We start from the raw sequence: 14,820 nt of genomic DNA, 5'->3' as shown, positions 1-14,820 counted from the left end.
TAGATGCATCTCAGTCTAGAAGAATGATGTCATAACACATCTTATGCAAAACATTTAAATACTACTACAGTCATATCTGCTATGTAAGTATTCACTAAAACACAAAGATGAGCAAGATGAAAGTAGAAATACTACATAGAATACAATTTAATTATTGTAAAAGTTATTAATATTGTCATAATGTTCATCTAGTTGGAGTACACAACACAAAGAAATTTATTTATAGACAGTATTTGATCAGAAACAGTGCGAGAGCACTCAAATAAAAGAACCTATTATGGACTTCCAGCACTGAGGCATGAAGCAATCCTGACTGCTAATCCACCTACCGTCATTATGCTCCCAATTCGGGCTACTGCAAAAGTATATGTCTATCTTACACAAGAGCCTGAGTGTTTGTTTAAAGCTAGCTCTGTACTTTAAACACCTTTTAAAGCTTATTCTCTAAATTTTACAAATTCTCTAAAGTTTATGAATATTTTACCAAGGCTCTTTGAAGACTGCATTGCTGAAGCTGTCTGAATTTTAATTCTGTTGTGTTAGACTCAAAAGATCTTTAAAGAAAATGGATAAACTGATGGTGAATCCTATTATTCCTGGGACTCCTATGACTGAATTTTGTTCAATGGGCATACACAAGGAATCACAGCAGATTACATACTGTATTTCCATGAACTCCCAAGATTGTTGAACTGCTTTGCTTATCTTTGTGACCACTAGAAATCTCAATCATTTTTGCCTGAATACAGATTTTAATGTAAAATCAGGTACTAGGTGAGAAATTCTCTTTATCACTAACTTTAACTACATCAGCAAAGATGTCTAAGATAGAATAATTTCCTAGCTTTTCAGTTTTGATGACCTAACCTAAAACAATGTCCTGCAGTACATTAATTTTAGAATCTGCTTTTGCATAAAGCTGAGGACTAGAGACTTTCAGGTCTTCACGTGCCACCTGAATTTCTCAGTGGTTCTGTGACTTCCATTCTACAAATACTCCTTAAGTAAACAGAAAAACTCCCAGGCACTCCAGTTAACGCTCTAGAGGACAGAAGTTTCAGACAAATGGGGAATGGAACTAAAAATTCAGAAGGTAGTAGAACAGGTGGCATAGAGCAAAAGAAGAGATTTTTTTTTTTTTTCTATTATTGACACCTCTTTAAAGCCAGAAAGGCAGTAAGAGTTCAGTCATATTCCCAGATTAAAGATATGAGAGTATCTAAAAGATTTAGATTTAAAAAAATATCTGTATGCTAGTAAATAATATATAATATCTAGCAAATTATACAGATCAGGAACTACTTTAAATGTATTGCATAGGGATGTAAGCAAAGAAAGAAGAGATAGTCTACATTTTTTAAACAAGTGTTTAGCTCCTTGCACTGCAGTGCTTCTCAAAAATAAGTGAAAGACAGTTGAGACCCTAGAGATAAGTATGCGATCAGCAAAAAAGAACTCTGAAAAACCTGAAGGCTAGCATTTATTGCTAAATTAGAAAATAAGTTTTAGGCTCTAGCATAAAAGAAATAAGAAGTTCTGAATAATAGATGCTGATGTTCATATATGAACTTATGAATAATTGAGAAAATTTAACATTACAGACTTTCGGTAAGGAAAAAAAGTTAACATCAGCGTCAGAAACAATAATGATACCAAAATAATCAGAGAATAAGAGATGTCTGCAAAGAGAGGTGTGCCAAACAATGAAACATAAAAAGAAAAACACCTTAAGGAAGCAAATAGCTAAAAAGCTGTTCTCTCAAGAATACTGACACAAGAGTAATGACAGCGAGGGACAGACTCTTTTGAACAGCAGCAGACCTTGCAAGCAGGTCTATCACCACAGCTGTGCTATCAACACAAGCATCAATACTTTTCAGAAGGCAAAAAAGTAAAGGATAAGATGAAGATATCAAAGAGACTGAGCAAGCAATAAAGATGACAAAAGGACAAAAGAAATGATTGATGATACACACCTTGATACCATCAAGAATAGGGAATACAGAATGGGAGAAAACAGTGATGTTACATCATGGGATGTTATTTATGAGAAGATAGTTCTAAGGTGAGTGAATCACACACTGGTATTTTCAGGAATGTTTACTATCATATTTTGTTGAGCCAAGAAACACCATTTTTAATTTGAAGCTTTAAATTTATAAAAGAATTGGAGAAACCACTCATGTTTTGGGGAGCTGAGGGCCAGCAAATGGCCTTTGTAAAACCATTCTTCACAGCACAGAGAAAGGGAACAGACTACGTGCCAATTTTTGCTGCATGGGTGAGATACTAAACTAGCACTGCTAGAATCCAGACAACAATGTATTTGGAGCAAACTTCAATCCTAAATTCACGAAGCAGTTTGTCACAATAACAGTTAGACCTTCAAACTTTAATGTGATTCTCAATTTTCTTTGCACAAGGATGTTAAATTCTCACTGCACACAAATGAGCAGACTGAAAGGGATGATAACTGAACTGATTCATGACCTGAGGATGCTAAATCCAATCCATAAAAGTACTGAGGCAATGAAACAATAAAAATAGCTGATACATGAATACTACTAAGTCCTAAAGGATATAGAAAAAACTACAAACCACAAGCCAACAGTATTGCATTACTCACCCCTTCAGCAGAACAACAGCTGCCATAAATGTTGTACAAAGCAGCAATGGTGACAAGGCATGCATTTTTAATTGTCTCTCAGATGTTCTCCATCCATACCAATTACACCACAATCAATTCAGAAACCTTGACCCAGTACCAAGAAGCAAGACATTGTTCTTCTAGTGTAGTTTGTAAGTAATAGAATTTCAGTATTTTTGTTGAGTATTTCATGGGATCTATTCATATCTAAATCATATCTAGTCACATGGAAGCAAAATCTTGAGTGGAACATGTACCTTAAAAAAGGTAATCTTGGGAAAAACACATGCATTCAACTTCAAAGAAACTGTGTAATTTAAGACAAGTATATCTACCTTTTCTCTCCAGTTCATCCTTAAGTTAATTCTTGGGATAAATTAATTTAAAATGGCTCAATTTGCTTCTATAGGACTTTCATAAGATTCACTCACCTTTTCCCACTAATGGTCACCCATCTTATTTCAAGACAAAATTCACTACTAATTGAAAGACTACCTTACCTTGAAAAGAGACTCTCCATCAGGCAAGAAAAACTTTAAAATCACATTAGAGAGATTTACATTGGGGAAAAAAAAAAGAAAAAGAAATAAAGGAAATAAAATATTTACTTGTTTTGGTGACTTTATCTTCATTCATTAAATGAACAGTTAACTGAGGACACTTCTCGATTCTGTGTTAAGCACATTACCCAAAGTACAAGAAGTGTAAAGAAACATGCAGCAAAATTAAATGTCACAGTGCTATTGTCAATGAGGTAGGTTAAAAATGGTGGGGTTTTGTTGTTTTGTTTTTTTGTTTTTATGGTGCACATTCTAAGAATGCACTATTCTAGTTATTATAACAATGTATAACTCAACAATTTTAAAGGTCTAGCTTGTAACTCCATTGCAATATACAAAATTTCCAGCATAGCTGGTTTTACGTTTAGTACACAGACTCTACTTAACAGACTCCAAGAAAAACATGGCACAAAAGACATCTCTCATCAGAAGCAAATCATCCTTATCCTGAAAACAAATTTAAACTAGTTAAATGAGACTAATGAGCACAGTGTAGACTACAGAAAATTAAGTAGCTGGTATTTTTTTCATTAATATCCCATGCAAGTGTTTATTATGTTGATAAATACATTTCTGTTTTTCTAAAGCTGAGTAACTGTATTAAAAGTTGTATTAATTTCCTTAGCATTCATATTTTATGAGCAGGGCAAGTAAGTATATATTGCAACTCTCATTTCTCAAAAGCTGTATCATTTCTGGAAACAGGAGGGGACATTACAATTATAAATGAGAAAAAGCTTAGTGTGTGCAGGTCATATTCTCCATTAAAGCTAATCAGAGCAATTGTGATACTTACAAACGATTTGTACTTACTCCTGTAAACTGCAACATACACATAAAAAAGTGAAGTTACATTGACCAGTAAATTCGTGAAACTTATTGCAAAGGAAATTATGCAGTAGTATAGAAAAAAGGAAGGAATGAGGTGGGTACAAAAGAGAAACAGTGGGGAGAAGAAGAATGAAAGCTCAAGACAGGAGTGGAAGATACTCCTAGCTTTGCACAATTACACAGAATTATTTATACTTGCTAGGTTTTGTAAATGCTGTTGAAGGTTTTATCTGGTTTTCTGTCTTAGATGATTTGGAGCCAACCAGGAAAAGCACACGCTCACTTCATAAGTGAGTTCCGTCAGATTCTTCATCTTGACTTCAAGTTCTATAGATTATATTAGAAATATTTACTGAATTCCATGTGGTTTAGACTGAACTGATAAGTCAGAAAAAAAGCCCCTCCTATTAAGTTCAGCACTGCAATTCTCAAAACTTCCAGACAACTAACAATCTGAAAACACCTGTACGCTTTATAGGTATCAATTTAAAATATTCCTGCTTTGCAGAGACTTAAAGTCTTTTCGACACTGAAGAATTTGGCTTTTCCCATATCACAATGGACTGTCATGCACGCTGCAAGTTGCAGAAGGGCACTGCACACAATGGAGATAAAGCTTAGGCAGGGCAACACTTGACACTGAAGTATGGAAGTTCTTCGGCTGATTTAACTCCATGCTCCTTTCATGACTTAAAAGCTGGTACTTTTTGACACTGAAATCCTTATTTCAATTATGCAAACAACTTACAGTCCTACTCATTAACAGCAAGGTGTGGGATGATACTAATAGAAGAATTCGTGTTCTTAATAGCAAATAAATTTCTTCTCCTTCACTTCTGTCTTGTCTACATATTACTTGGTCTAATTCATTTGGTCTTGGCTCTTCTCCATGTGTTGAGTGGATTACTTTAAAAAACCATTCATTTAATTTATTTTTATTTAACTGTCAAATAGCTAAGACCCTAAATTGTTTCAGTTAATTCTAAAGAGAACTTTGATACTGACAATTTTTATGGTCCTCCATTATGAGGTTACTATTTTATATTTACATTTTGATTTTCCTTTCTATTTGAATGCAAAATTGCCAAGAGACCTGAAAGAATGGACATGGAATAATACTATATTACAATAGAGTTTACTTGCTAATGCATGCGTGGAGTAGTACATAATTAATACGAAAATAGAAAAGGGTCCTATCAATTCATATGAGAATTTGTAGGTGACTAATACAATAAATATAATGACAGTGACTACTCTATATGAACATGATATAAACAAAGTTTGAAAATTCTGAACCCATACTGAATTAAAATACCTCAAGGAGATTGATGTTACCATTCAAAGATAAAAAGCTACCACTAGTAAACAGAAAAGTTTGTCACCTGCATGCTGCAGTCTGCAACTCTATTTAAACTGCTGTTAAGAATTGAGCACACAAGAATAACGCATGCACAGTAATACATACTACTTGGTTTTTTCCCTCTCCTTTTCTGCTGCTCAGGCTTGTTTACCAAATAACTGCTGGGCTGCCTAGTCAGAAGCAAACACTCATAGATACCCTGGGTAACTGGACAATGCGTTTATCCAGCACAGAGTTCAGTTTTGAACTGGGGACAAAGTTATCTTCATGGGGACAGGAAATGGGATCATGAGACAATTTTTCAATTATTAAAAAAATAACTTTATTAAGAAGGAAGGGAGGAAGGAAAAGAATTTCTGCACTTCTCCAGGTGCCAATATCCTACAGCTCCTGCAAAAGAAAAGAAAAGGAATTACATGAAAAAAATAATTTAGTGCCCCACATAGCACACTATCAGTATTTCCCCACTGCTTACCCTTCTCTTCTGCTTCCAGCAATTACTGGCAGGACACTCTACTCAGTCTAGGCACAGAGGACACAGAAAGATTTAGTTCACTATCAGAAACATCAATTTTTCTATAAAACCATTATATACATCACAAGCACACCACTGTCATGGAACATTTACTGTGATACTTACCTTCTGCTTTCTGAACCCTTGCATCATTTACGGAATGAAACTTGACGCCTACATAACCCCTCCAAGTCAGAAGAGGACAAAGTAACACTGATTCACTGTGGCTGCATAAAACATGGCACAGCTCAGGCATCTGAAGCGTCTCTTCCTGTAGCAAGATCACTTCAGGACACAGTAAACAAAATTCTAATACTTCAGCCCACCCTTTCCCCTGTCCCCAGTTCCTAGTACACATGGACATATCCAGATTGTACTTACTACTTTGAAGTCTCTTCCTGGGTCCTCTCTCAACTGGAAATATAAAGTCATACTGGCATGTCTTCTAGCAGCTGTCTTTACCATCACCTTTCACAAGAAAATCTCACCTTTGTCCTTCTAGGCTCTTTTCAGTAGAGTACAATATATACAAGTCACTATCTACATATTTTTGCATCTGCTTAAACTGCAACTGAGCCCTAACAAGGCCAAGAGTAAAACCTTAACATTGCAAGTCACCTAATGGCATTAGCATTATTTTGTGCTGTTAATTTTAACAATTCCTCAAGCTCAGTGAAGCTTTTACCTAAATACCACATTCAAAATACAAGTTACAAGACTGACTGGGTATAAGGTCATATTTAAATACACAGCTGCTCAGTGTTGGTGCAATCCAATTACCTGTATTTCATGATAAAAATTGTTTACCTCTCAGATACACCAGTCAGGCAGGAACCTAGGGCACATGCCTAATCCCAGACCAGAACATTCACATAAATTGCATAGAGCAAAACCCCTCTATGCCAATGAGATGCTGTGTCCTCAGCTGAAAGTCAGCCTTGAAAAGTTTGTACCAGGCACTGTGAGCTACACAGAAACTTACCTGGAGGCACGTATACAACATCCATGTTTAAGGTTTCACAAACTCTCTTTTCTAATCCACAGATAACACTTTGACCTTACAAGATCAGCATAGAAGCAAACACGGTACACAATCACAAGGGAAGTGACAGACTCACAGTTACATGCAGTGTTACCAGTGACGTAACACCCCCTTACACAGACAATACCCTGCTTAATGCAACTAGTGCCTCCTCCCAACCTAGCCCTCAGGAAAACAGAGAAAGCTGAGCCAGTTCTGACATTCTGAACTTGTCAACATACTGTGTTATCATTTTTTTCCCCCAGCTTCTATAAGTTTCATCACAAATTGCTTCAGTTAGAGAAAGCAGAAGAAACCACATAGACAGGAAGGTCACCAAATTCAGTCACATATATTGATATTACTTTATCTACACAGTTTACAGCTTGTTATTTTGATAAAGCATTACAGGCAATTAACAGCATGTGTAAGTTAAACACGTTAAATGTTAGTCTTGTCTTTTAGAATAATGCAGGTTAATCTAACTCAGTTCATTGCTAATACATAAAACACAGGTAAACTGGAAAAATGAGATGCTGAGAGAAGTACTAAGGTATTACTGAACCAAGGTCACAAAACATCCCACTGAACCAAACCCAAACCATATGTCCCAAACCAAGCCAAAGATGTTGCAAGGCAGCCTGAGGCATGTTCACCAGATGCAAGTTGACTTCCATTTAAGAGATACATTTTTCTAAACAGGTATAACCACTGACAGAGCTTCCTCCAGCCCCTTAGGAACCTCTGCTTCATCCATTGCTTTCGTAGCACATAGACCCCATCTGTTTCTAGAAAACTCTCTGGTGCTCATGTGTCTGTTCTTTGAAAGTGATGAATGACTCTTCTTTCCAGCTAAAAGAATCCTGTGGCAAGTGAGGAAGACCTAAAGCCATTCCGTGCCTCGGGATACTACTGTTATGTTGCAGTACACTTAAAGAGAATAGCTACATCACAAAGCCAACAGACAAGACAAGCTCTCAAGAGCAAAGCTTTTACTAAATTTGAAAAGGTGAAATAAGAAGGTAATGAAAAGTTGGAGAAAAATGAAGTACAAAGGGATTCAAGGGGAGGTGAAAACAATGGTAGTAAATATTACAAATATAAATACCTATCTGAATAGCCCCCTTTAGTTCTTCAGGAATTTGCTGAATGAGTACAGATTAAATATTTCATATAATTAACAACAATACAGTTATTACAGATATGCTTTGATAGTACTAGGGGATGATTGTGACCAGAATCTCTATTAATAGATTTTGTGCAAACAGGTGCATAAAAACAGTCAGTGTAACACATTAATGGAAAAGGATTGACCTGCTTTATACTTTATAAAAGGAACGTAAGGAAAACTAAGTAATATTTTTTTTTCATGTACATTCTTTGCTCATATAATTGAAATTTCCTGTCCTGTTGCAGTTAGCACAGAAGTGTTACCTGGTTTTGTAACAATTAAGAGCTGCTAAATGGCAACTAAGGCTATGACCATCCATGAAAACACTGGTTAGTTATTTTGTGTGATCTGTTTGCGGCTACAAGACATTGAGTATAATAGGACGGCTGCAGCTTGCACAATTTGTGAGCTGTGCAAGAAGTAATGAACTTTACCTTCTGTTTATTTCATTGCAAACAGGAAAAAATATTAAGCTGTTGAAGTCTTGCTTAAACTGCCCATCAGCAAAACCAACTTTTGCAGTCTGGAAAAATCAAATTGCACTGTCACAGTGCATGACACAAGGTTGCGGAGTCCTTTTAGTTAGCTGGATCATGTGCTCCCAGAGTCTTAGCCATGCAACCATCGTATCGCAATGAGGAGGCACTGAGAATTAGCACAGTGAAAGTAAAACATGCACCATCTTCTCCAATATTAACAACTGCTCAAAGTACAGAAAACTGAACACATTTCACATTGTTGTCACTGCAAGGAGATATATAAATATATAAATTTTAACAGGATTCTGTTCTTGAGTTACTTCATAGCTCTACTCAATTAAATGTCATGTGATGATTCACCACTTACAAGGGTGTTATATATCATTCATACTCCATTGACTTCAGTGAAGCTTCTTCTGATTATTCCAGAAAAGATAACGAGTTATAAGGAAAAAATATTAATTTCCTGTGTAAGGCCTAAGCACCAGCAACTTAAAAGTAGTGACTAAGTATAGCAACCACTGTATTATTGTTGGGAGATTCAGATTATCATATCATAATTGTTTACACCATTGACATCAGTTTGACTGCTAAGCAGCCTAAGGTTGAGGACTATTACATGTAATGATTCTATTTACTCCAAAATTGTAGCAACCTGCCTTCTGTACTTCCTTGGGCATTTTATTTTCAAGTGTAGCTATTGTAAATTATTGTTACAGAAGAAAACACCAAGATTCTGGATTAGGTGGTATAGAAGAACTGCTGAAATAGTCATGTTTCTTCATGCATTGTAGCAGGTTATTCCAGTACTCACTCACCTTCATGTTTCAATCTTTAAAACACCTTAACTCTATTCATTCTCAATGTAAGAAATGAGTAAAATTGATGACTCCTTTTCTTGGTCACTGAGTCCTTGCCCAGAACACTCCCAGGCTTTTGCATCTCCTGATATCTGGCAGTTAAAGCAGTGATTTCACTATGCAGCTGAGACCACATGCACAAGGTCAGTCTCCAGATCTCTGCTTTCAACTGCTACCTGTTGCACCAAAGTAACTTGATCAACCATGTTGGCTGACAGAGACAGTTGGCTGCATCATCACATTTTCCATCAGACAAAAATAAATCATTCAGCTCTTAAGTGCAGTTAACCACTTGGGTAAAAAAAAAAACAAAACAATGATAAACAAAACCAAAACATAGTAAGCTGGAAATAGTCATATCCCCAGGCTGTCTAATCCTAACAATGCTTCATTTTCTCATTAACAGCTTCTTCTTTCAAGACTCACATAAGCAGAACCAGCCAGCCTGCTTTCCATTGACATGAAACTGTTTAATACAAACAGATTTTCAGCTTGTAGGAAAGGTAAGCAATTTTCTTACCTGTGCATTGGAAATTTAATAAAATTGCATATATGCATTATCACTTGTGAGACACTTGTGAGACAGATGTGCACCAATCCAAACCACATACACTCTTGCCTGAGTTGCACATGATTTGCCCATGCACCACTGTGCTCTCTTTATGAGGAATGGGGGAACACAGGCAAGGAGGCAACCAAGTCTGAATCTTCTTGCAAGGAAGAAATAGTTTCTGTGTTACACACTACTGAACGATATTCCCTAGAGATTTGAGGAGTTTAAATGTAGAGAGTCTGACAAAAATTTATGTCATTGAGAATCTAAGTAATTGAGAGATGAAAATAGCTTGCCTAAGTCTTTCTGGAAGATCACATCAGAGACAGAAATTGAATATAGCTCTCATGAGTATCAAACACAAACAACTATTTCTCCCTCCCCCCCTTTTAAAATTCTAGAAAGTGTGAATCATTTCCTTATCACCACAGATTTCATAAACCTTGGCTATTCTGATCACAAGACTTAAATCCACATTTTAAAGGACATAATGTCCCTTGAACACATTATTTATCTTTAACTCAAGAGGAGCTGCATGTGCATACAGCAGAACAGTACATTAACTGCTATATTTGCAACATTTCAAAAATGATATGGTACACTGATCTGTGCTATCCATGCAAAAAAACAAACACTGCAAACCAAAGCAAGCCACATTATCAGGTATTCATCTTTGAGAAGACACAATATTGAACATAAACCTGACAATACCCAAAAGGGGAAGGGGGTCTGAGAACATAAAAGCAATTAACACAACAAATCAGTGTGGTAGGTAAATTGAATACGTAACTTGTTTAGCAAGTCCTACAAGTGAGAGCTAAGGATCTGGCAGGAAGTGGATTGCAACAGGTAATGGCAAAGCAATGGACACAGCCTCTTAACTACTGAGCTCTGGAACTAGCTGCAACAAGAATCTGAAGGGGAAGACAGTATCAGCCGATTACCAAAAGGGTACACAAATTCATGGACAACAGGTCCTTGACAACTGAGCCCACATGCAATAAAAACATTAGAAAGAATGTTCCCTTTATTGTTTTGTAATTGCAAAATACTCTTCCTACCAATTGTGATTACCTTCTACAGTATAGAAATACATGCATGGGAGAGGCTTTGCATCAGTAGCACTAATTTGATGAGTACACTCTCACCTGGTCTCTGTATACAGGGTACAGATGTGAACTTTGCTAAGTGTATGGTAATGATTCCATGTGCTTACATTTCCAAAACAAGTCTTCAAAAAAACTGGAGGAGGGTTTAAGCAGCGTAAGCATTTTACTTCTGTATATGATTCTGAAACTTGCTTCTATCTAGCCCACAGAAAAAGAGCTTGTCTCATTCAAGATTGCTGCCATAAAATTTTCAGTACCAAGATTCCACTAATTTCTATACCATCATGGTCTGTTTCAATATTAAATAAAAAAAATCAGAAAGCTACTAATATGAGAAGACTACTCTGAGCCAAGACTTCAGGAGTTGGCTTTATTTCAAGTTGTAAAGAGATGACTTTAAAAAAAAAAAAAAAAAAGAGAGGGGGGAAACTGAAAGACTCAAAGTTAAAATAATTACTCTTTGACTCCTGGCTAACACTTTCCTGTTTCCTATAGAAAGGATCACTCTGAGAACCTTATCCTGCTTCTTTTATCTATGTGTTTGTCCTTCAATTTGTATGCCTCTAGACTGCTGTTTACAACTGAAGCTAAGCAGTAAATATGAGACCTATGCAGAGCATTCCAGTAACCCCTTCCCATTTGTGTTTGTCCACTAATCCTGTGAAAACTCTTGTATTGATTCCGCCAGTACTTGTAAATTTCATAAAAAGCAAAGTGAAACCCTAAACTTCTGGAGGTCACAGTTTGCCAGAGAGAACTCTTCTCTAGAGAAGAGACCATTCTCTAGATCCGTCACACGAGTCCAAAAGCAGCAGGAAAAAAATTGCTCAACCTGTTGGCTATCCTCTTGCTAATGCAGCCTGCCACACAGATAATACTCATCACTTTACTCGTTTCGTGGCAACTCATACTCAACTTGTCAACAAAATCTCCATATCTCCACATACAATCACTAGGTTATCATGTCTTTTTTTTTTTTTTTTTTTAAACTAAAAAAGTTAAGTAAAACTCAACATAGGGAAAGGCCACATTAAATATAATATTTTTTATTACTTAGAAATGAATTTGCAAACTTTTTATTCTAGCGTTTTCAGTCACGTTCAATGGTTTATGTAAGCTGTTTTGACAGAAAGAAGGCACCAGTCCACTAACTCTGTGAGAGACAAACCTTGGCTTCTTTGAGGAAATTACCTATGCTCTCTGCAGATCACCAGGTGAGAGGTGAAGTGGTGACCTGTTAAGCCTATTATTCCATCAGGCTATGAATGCATTACAGGGGAGACACTGAGATAATAGAACATCATCTCCTCCTGTCTGTAGTGATATGAAACAATTATTCACTCCTGCTTCAGCTTTTTCCTAGCCTGAAGTTAATTTATTTCACAGAATCACAGATATTTTCCCCTTTTCTTAAAAGTACTCCTTTGACTTGTCCATTAAATGCTAATGAAATGGTTCTTATTAAATCTAGCTAAATTGTACATTGTAACCAACCCCAAGTTCTGGAATAAAAAAATAAATTTATATTTAGTGTCCTTTATATGAAGAAAAGGAAAAATTCCTTTATATGAAGGCATTTACTCTTTCCTAAAAGCTCATATAAATTATTATTCCTCAAATGTCATGATATAGCCATATAATCTTTATATTATGCTTCATTAAACACCAATAAAATACTGAACCATCATTATGCAGTTTTTAAGACTCCTAGAAGTAGACTGGAGAAAAATTAATTCTCCATATAATTTCAACTGTAATTGGCAAATATAGAGAGTCCAATTCAAAATCTAGTGATGGAGGTCACGGGAGTCTTTCAATTAACTTTCATGTGCTTTCAGATAAGGCACCAAGACAAATATTAGCAAGTGAAAGGAAGAGAAATGAAAACTTACCCATGAATTCAATTCCTAAATGGTCTGCTACATATCCAAGAAAGCATGTAAAAAAAAAAAAAAAAAAAAAAAGAAAAGAAAAGAAAAAGAAAAAAAAGAGATGGAAATGTTAGCAAATAGTAAATATCACCTTCATCATCATTGATAGCATTCAATATCTACATGGCAGAGCTGCAGAACGCAATGTGGGATACCGGTCAAAAAGAAAAGCAGAACCTTGCCCTTCAAAGGTTAATCCTAAAAAGTGAATTTAGGGCACTGAGCTGTCACAGAGGGTAATGTATTTGGGGAGGACACGAATGCCTTTACTCATTATATTTATACTTGACTGAAGTGCCTCAAGCCAGCTACCTACAGGAACTTCATTTTCTCTTCCTCCTGAATCTCAACATGCTAACTGCTATCATCTGTTATACAAGGCTCAGCTTTCATTTTCTGTGACAGAAATCAAACCAAAACAGAGATGAAGGGAAGACTTTTACTGAGCTTTGGAGCTCTCACTACAGCACTGTGGCCACACTTGCACTTTGATTGCATAACTGCTACTTGTTGTGTAACAGAAAATCTGATTTTGGGAAATAGAATCCATGTTCCTTTCTTAACCACCTGACGGATAAGATGAAATCATTTCAAGACATTTAGAAATGAAGCAAAAATTTTAATGTTTTTAGAATACTGACTGAATTTACCTCATGGAGTTCAAATTTCAGGATCCTCTTTTCACACAACAAATTAGAACATGGTATGTCCCTTACAGACAGATGAGTTAGTGCCAAGCAGATTTAAATTTAAATAAAATAGTTATTAAATTTAAGTTGACAAGAAGTATCTTTAAGCGGATATGCAACTCAAGAATAACAAACTCTTCATCCAGCAGGGACTAGACAACAGAAAAAAATGTTAACTGGCTTCAGAATTGGAGTATGTAAGGAGCAGTAGCTTCAAGTCCAAACTGAAATTTTGGAAGGCCAGACTTTCAGGAAGGCTGCAACCCAAAATTTTCTTCTATGACAGACTGGAATAATTTTGCTTTTCCTTGGGAAGTAATCATTTGCATTACAAAGAACAGAAAAGGATTTTTTTTTCCCCTAAGGAAAATGCAATATATGCCATTAACATGTAATACAAGCAAAATATTTTAATTTTCTCTATTTTCTTTTCAATTTTTAGTCACATTTCCTTAATAAAGAACATGACTTCACCCAAGTTTCCAAAAGCACTGTGCACAAATGAAAGCAGTTGGGAAGAAGCAGGAGTGTTGCAAAACTGAGCAAGACCAATGTGCTGTCTTGTGCTTGGGAGCTGGGAGGTACTACTGGGAGATGCAATATAATCTTTCTAAGTCTATGTAGAACAGGTGTAAAGTCCATTCTCCTTTCCTAACTGGGCTATACACATTCTCTCCATTCTTTCTATCTGCAGCCTGCAGTCTCTTTATTGCATTCAGCAGTATACCCAAGGCCTCTTTCACCCCCACAAAGACAGGATGGAGGAAGCAGAGTAGATGGAATAAAGGGAGCTGGGGGAGACACCTCCCCCAAACCCAGGCTTGTCGATCAGTGGTTACTCTCACTTGCACTGCTGTGGTGAAAATAAAACATTTTGCAAGCTCCAGTTTTAGAGACAGGTTTCTCCTGCCTTTAGAACTGCAAGAAACTCTCCCAAGATGTCCATATGAGAGAACAGCTCAGCAAGGGCAATGGCAAGAAAGCAAGCTGTGATGGTGACCTAATACAAAAACGTAAGCTATTGACCCCTGATATGCCACGGTATAACAAAGGATGTTATATTGCTACACATTCATAATACATAAATTATTAACT

At 36.2% G+C, this 14,820-nt stretch overlaps 1 protein-coding gene across 3 annotated transcripts in view; it reads right to left on the bottom strand.

Moving 5' to 3' along the window:
- NRG3 (neuregulin 3) overlaps nt 1–14,820 on the bottom strand; it is a 387,986-nt gene that overhangs the window by 66,748 nt on the left and 306,418 nt on the right. For 2 of the 3 annotated variants that reach the window (XM_068139980.1, XM_068139978.1), the window contains exon 4: nt 12,998–13,024. In XM_068139980.1, coding sequence (XP_067996081.1) covers nt 12,998–13,024 — 27 coding nt within the window. The remainder of the gene's footprint in view (nt 1–12,997; nt 13,025–14,820) is intronic. The other variant, XM_068139979.1, reaches the window with a different exon arrangement.

This window comes from Melanerpes formicivorus, unplaced genomic scaffold (genome assembly GCF_026170545.1).
Source record: "Melanerpes formicivorus ecotype bairdi unplaced genomic scaffold, bMelFor1.0.p_v2 SCAF_6, whole genome shotgun sequence".
In the NCBI taxonomy this organism is placed as follows: Eukaryota; Metazoa; Chordata; class Aves; order Piciformes; family Picidae; genus Melanerpes; species Melanerpes formicivorus.
Note: the sequence above shows the minus strand (reverse complement) of the source record. Positions and strands in the feature narration are given on the sequence as shown.